The 6,000-nt window shown below is 43.0% G+C and overlaps 1 protein-coding gene across 3 annotated transcripts in view; it reads right to left on the reverse strand.

The window, feature by feature from the left end:
* PLEKHB2 (pleckstrin homology domain containing B2) overlaps window positions 1–5,556 on the reverse strand; it is a 41,841-nt gene extending 36,285 nt beyond the window's left edge. The window contains exons 1-2 of one of the 3 annotated variants that reach the window (XM_007111948.4): window positions 5,447–5,556; window positions 1,011–1,137 (exon numbers count right to left, since the gene is read on the reverse strand). In XM_007111948.4, coding sequence (XP_007112010.1) covers window positions 1,011–1,017 — 7 coding nt within the window. In that variant the 5' untranslated portion in view covers window positions 1,018–1,137; window positions 5,447–5,556. The remainder of the gene's footprint in view (window positions 1–1,010; window positions 1,138–5,446) is intronic. The other 2 variants (XM_007111947.4, XM_024115016.3) reach the window with 2 other exon arrangements.
* Between the last annotated feature and the right edge of the window lie 444 nt (window positions 5,557–6,000).

Genomic DNA, 6,000 nt, shown 5'->3' on the forward strand with positions numbered 1-6,000 from the left:
CAACAAGAGAAGCCACCGCAATGAGAAGCCTGCACACCGCAAGGAAGAGTAGCCCCTGCTCGCCGCAACTAGAGAAAGCCCGCACGCAGCAAGACCCAATGCAGCCGAAAATAAACAAATAAAATAAATAAATTTATTTTTAAAAAGATATTTTTTAAAAAAGCTGGTCTCTGCCTAAAACCCTACAGGGATTCTCATTAAGTGATAAACTTTAAACACACAAACTTTCAATAAGTTTTTTTAATATCTTAAATAGAAACAGATAGCATGTATGTTCAGACATCTGAGGAAGCTTAAAGAGACAGAAAAAAATAAAATTAAAAAAACTCAAAAACCTCACAGGAATCAGAGACAATTGCAGGGAGCAAAGGAAAAGTTTTAAAAAAATTACTATTATCAGAAAGATGATACACAATATTGTAACAAAAAACAAAACCAAAATGTTCTAAAATAGGAACATTCAGAGCTCTCAGTTAAAAGTGATTAACCAAAATTTAAAATAGAAGAACTGAAAAGATCATGATGGGGGAAATCTCTCTGAAAGGAAAAAAAGAAAAAAAAGGCCAAGAGATGAAAAAAATTACAGGATAAGTCTGGGATATAAAACATCCTGCTTACAGGAGAGTTTCACAAATAAACCAGCAAAAAAAGTATTAAAAAAAATACTATACAAACATTTTCCAGAACAGGACAATACACTTCTAGACACAAAAACTTCAATGAGTGTCCAGCAAGATGAATTTTAAAAGATCCTCGGTAAGGTTTATAACTGAAATTTCAGAACTCTACAGACAAAGAATAGAACCTAAAAACGTGAGGTCACATAAAGGATAAACAAAGCATTAGGGCACCTTCATCAACAATGCTGGAAGCTGGAAGGCAATGGATCAATATCTTCAAAATGCTAAGAGAAAATTATTTTCAAGCCAGAATTCCATACCCAGTCAAATTATCAATCAAGTAGATAAAATAAAGACATTTACACGCATGCTGAAAGACTTAAGATTTACCTTCCATGTACTCTACCGTTTCCAGAGCCTAGCGAAGAATGTATTCCACCAAAATGAGAGCATAAACCAAGAGGAACTAGGGGATGCAGGTGAAGGAAAGTCCCAGGGAGACAGCTGTTCCACAGGCCTAGAAAAGAAATCAGTCCAGACTGGGGGACAGTGTTGGGGAGGGGGGGAAGGGGACAGAGACTGACATCTAAGAGATTCTGGTGGACTCAAGAGTGTTTACAGGAGGCAAAAGTCTTCTATGGCAAGAAGTCAAAGATTACATCTAAATCAACAGCAATGTTATCGTGTCCCGAATATAAATGTAAAAAAGGCAGCTAAGAAAAGGTGAGAACGTTTGTCTCTAGTTAATGGAAAGGGAGTGAGTGTTTTTTGACTCTGAGGTTTAAAGTGCTATTTGGCTTTTCCATCTATGTATATGTATTATTTTGATAAATGTGAACATGTATGCAATAATTTGAATTATCCTCAAACATACCAAATAAAAAAAGACCAACCCCTAGATGATTTGGCTTTTCCATCTATGTATATATATTATTTTGATAAATGTGAACATGTATGCAATAATTTGAATTATTGTGAACATGTATGCAATAATTTGAATTATCCTCAAACATACCAAATAAAAAAAGACCAACCCCTAGATGAACACCATTTACTTGAACCTCCCTTCTAACAGTTCTTTAAAATGGGGGGAGAAACTTAGTATATTCTTAGCAATCAAAACTCATAAAGTATGATTTTGATAATATGCTTTGAAAAATTCATAGAGCCTAATGTTTCATAATACAGGCTTTGAAGTCAAAAGAAGTGCGTTTATATCCTGGCTCAATCACTTATAAATTACCCTGGGCAAGTTATTTAACTTTTCCAAGCCTTAGTTTCTTCATCTATACAATGAGAATACTAACAGCTACTTGACAGGATGTTTGGAAAATTGGGTGAAATAACTCGTGTTTGCATAGTGCCTGTTAGTTACTACAACTAACAAGTGGTGGCTGCTCCCACAGCAATTATTACTACTATTTTTGCTATTATTTCCTCACTATCCACCTGACTAAAATTTGCCTGAAACATTCTAGAAGACAGAAACACATCAGGCTGCTTCTCAAATGGCTTAGAAGACTTAGTAAGATGCGCCTGACAGTGAAAATTTGAACATATACCTAGAAGGAAAAAAAAAAAAAAATCAAACCAAAAACCTTCCCAGAATACATAACTAAATTAGTCTCTGAAGGAAGAGGAGTAGCTTTTAGACGTACCTTGTTGAATTCCACTCTCCATAACTTATTTCAACCTTTCACTATTATTTATACCCTGGAGCAGGATCTAATGCATAAACTAAAACTCATTAAAGTCTGATCTGCCGCTGGTCTCTAGAGGATGCCAGCAAACTAGTTGCAAAATAGCCACATTACTCACATGCCAATAAAACCTACTGAAAGTTTTAAAACTACAAACCATATTCAACAATTCAAGTTTTTGAGGTTTGTTTGTTTGGCCACGCCTCGAGGCTTGTGGAATCTTAGTTCCCCAACCAGGGATTGAACCTGGGCTCCTAGCAGTGAGAGGACCGAGTCCTAACCACTGGACCGCCTGGGAATTCCCCAATTCAAGTTATTTTAAATATGAACTCAAATCACTTTAAAAATCATTGAATCCAAAAGGGACCAACTTAAGAGGTGGAAAGAATATTGCCTTTGGAATCTGACAGTTCTGAACTGAAAACCCACTTTGCCTGGCTCCTCTAGTTAGCACTCTATCTTCCCAAGGAATAATATGACTACCTCAAGAGTGATATCTGGGGACTTCCCTGGCGGTCCAGTGGTTAGGACTCCGTGCTCTCACTGCCAAGAGCCCAGGTTTGATCTCTGGTCGGGGAACTAAGATCCCACAAGCTGCGAAGCGTGACCAAAAAAAAAAGAGTGTTATCTGTTCTTTCTGTACCACTGACCTACACATTTCACAAATTCACTCCCTGAAATTATCAGGAAATTTACTTTCAGAATGTGTTAACTAGAAGAACTAGTATTTTAGCTGTGAAAGTTGTTTCCTTATCAAAGAGAGGAAAACTCTATTCTTCGAGGACTCCAAAACGACACAGGGGACAAGAAGGACTGGGTGATCCACCCCAGTCAGTTCATATGTGGTGTCGGCCATTTCAGGTAGCAATCAGTTAATAACAAGCCCAATATAAGCACTCATCAAAGGACAGACAGACTAAAACAAAGAGGCAAGAAAGTTCAACTCCGGCCACATGATCAAATTCAGAAGCAAATATACAACAAATAAAACATGACTGATTCAACTAGCCCACTTTTTGTAACATTTTTAATAGTTTATTTTACTTAGCAGTTTTTGGTACTTACTGACACTAATAAAGTAATTCTTTAATTTCTTTAGACATCCAGTAAAAAAGAAAAAAGACAGAGGAAAGGAGAAAGAACCCAAATATTAATGTAGGATGGCAAGCTGGGAAGTACAGCAAATCTTCTAGAGGGAGTCAAGAAAAACCTCTCTACTCAGTGCTCTGTGGTGACCTAAATGGGAAGGAAATCCAAAACAGAGGGGATATATGTATACGTATAGCTGATTCACTTTGCTGTAGAGCAGAAACACAACACTGTAAAACAACTATACTCCAATAAAAATTAATTTAAAAAAAAAAAAGGAGAAAAGAAAAACCTCTATCTTCCCCCAAGGAGTCATATGACTACATCAAGAGTGGTATCTGTTCTTTCTATACCACTGACCTATACAGTTCACAAATTCAGTCCCTGAGATTATCAGGAAATTTACCTACAGAATGTGCTAACACCATTAAAAATATGCTGGTAAAGAACCATTGTCAGGTTCTGAGCTCTTTTCTGCAGCCTCCTTCAGGAAGCATTTACTGACCACCTACACTGTGCGAGACACTCTTATCTGCCAGGATAATCCTGCAACATATGTTTGATTCCTGCCCTCAGAGATGGGGGGAGTTAAGGAATCACCACTCCACTAAGTAAACACCAAGCACAAGGGAAGCCCAGACAAGCACCTGCCCAGCTCTCTTCCCAAATACCCACCTCCCCTCAAAAACCATCAGCCCAGCCCAGGGGCCACTCCGGAGCACAAGAGAACCAGTCGCAGAAGCACATGCACACGTACACAGATATTTTGGTCATTAATTTGTCAGACAAACATTAAGGATCGTAAATAAACAGGTAGTTAACAGTCCCAGCTTGGGCCCTAATTCCCCTCGTGACTTTTACACAAGTCACTTCCTGCATTGGCACTGGTTTCCTCAAAGACCAAGACCCAGGAACTTCCCTCCCTTTAGACTAAGCGCCGCTCCCTCTGGCAGAGGCTCCACCGCGTCCTAGTCAGAGGGGGTATTAAAACAACGAAAGCTTCTCAGGAGTCAACGGCGTTTGGAATTAACCATGTTCCCCTAGATCTTTGGACACTGTGACCGTCCGACCTCATTCCTTTCCCCCACTCACGCTGAAAACCTGGAACGTTACTATTCGGTCATTTATGTGTAAATTACTCTTTTTTTGAGTTAAAAACAAACAAAAAACACTACTCTGACGCGAAATGAAAACCCCTGACCTCTGGGGTTCCTAATGTAGTTAGGTGAGAGAATCAAACGTGGAAAAAGACATATAATACAACACCAAGCACTGAGAGCCAACGACACTGCAAACCCAAGAGCAGGTGAAACGAGCGGAGGCGGGCCCCACCCGAGAGCGCAAAGCTTCAATGCCATTCCGGACTCCTTAAGGAGGCTGCGACCTCCGGGCGGCAGGATAACCAAAAAGAGCCCCAATCCCCTCGACCAGACGGGCTGCAGGGGCGGAGACCTGCGCCCCGCGGGCAGAAAGGCGGGGTGCCGGCGGGGATCACCTGGAGGAAGGGGGGCTGCAGCAGGAGCGCTCTGGCGGGGCGGGCGGCTCCAGGGGAGACTCTAGACTGACTGGGGGAGGGGGGAGGGGAGGGGAGGGGAGAGGGGAGGGGCTCCCATTGAGTCAGTCACAGTGACCATGGTGTATACAACTGGCTAATATCCGTATGTGAGAATCATGACCAGCATGGGTGTTTTCAGCTCCATACGGAGAGACAGAGATTTAAATATTCTGCTAATCTTCATGCAACCCAATGAGATGGGTAGGATTATTTCTTCCATTTCAGAGGAGGGAACTAAGGCACCAAGGAGTTGATCAAAGTCAAGAGGTTTATTAATGATGGAACTGAGGGGAGAGGAGAGGGGAAGCACTCGGGTGGGGCTGGGGGGCGCTGACGGGAGTCTCCTGGCGAGGCTCCGGAGGGACCGACGCTCGGGGTGGGAAGCGGAGGGCGCGGGCCTGGGGTCTCCCTGGAAGGGCGTGGGGTGGGTGAGCCCGGCCCGAGGGGGGTCTGGGCCGCCCGGACCGGACAGGAACATTCACCTGCAAAGCCTCCGGCTGTAGCTGCGTACCGAAGCAGGGCGGGAGCGCAAGGACACTGCCGGACTCCTCGGCTCCGACTGCCTCACGCCAGCGTCCTGGCCGCCGTCCGACGGCACGTCTCCCCGGAGCGCATGCGCATGCGCACGGCACGCACTGCAGGCCGGGAGGTTCGGTGGGGCCCGGGCAAGCCTGGCTGATCCGCGGGGTGCGCAGGCTTCAGTTTCACCTGAAGAGGAACTGTAGGCCCCCTGATCTTGCTTATAAGTACCACCCTCCAGTGAAAGCCGGGCAGGGCTCTTTAGAGAAACGACTGACTCTAGAACTGCTTCGGGGAAAGTACAGCTGATTGGAGCATAGTGTAGCGCCAGAAGTACGGAATGCTCAAAAATAACGCGTGTAGGCCTGTCAAGGGACATAGGAGTCAACCTGAAACAGCTTCCAGTGCCCAAACCTGGCACAGTTATAACTTAGAATATAAAATAAGTATATTAGAGTCCATTCTGCTGTAAATAAATAATTAAATACATTACTGGGGAGAGGAGCTAACTCTTCCT

Source organism: Physeter macrocephalus, chromosome 2 (genome assembly GCF_002837175.3).
Source record: "Physeter macrocephalus isolate SW-GA chromosome 2, ASM283717v5, whole genome shotgun sequence".
Lineage (NCBI taxonomy): Eukaryota > Metazoa > Chordata > Mammalia > Artiodactyla > Physeteridae > Physeter > Physeter macrocephalus.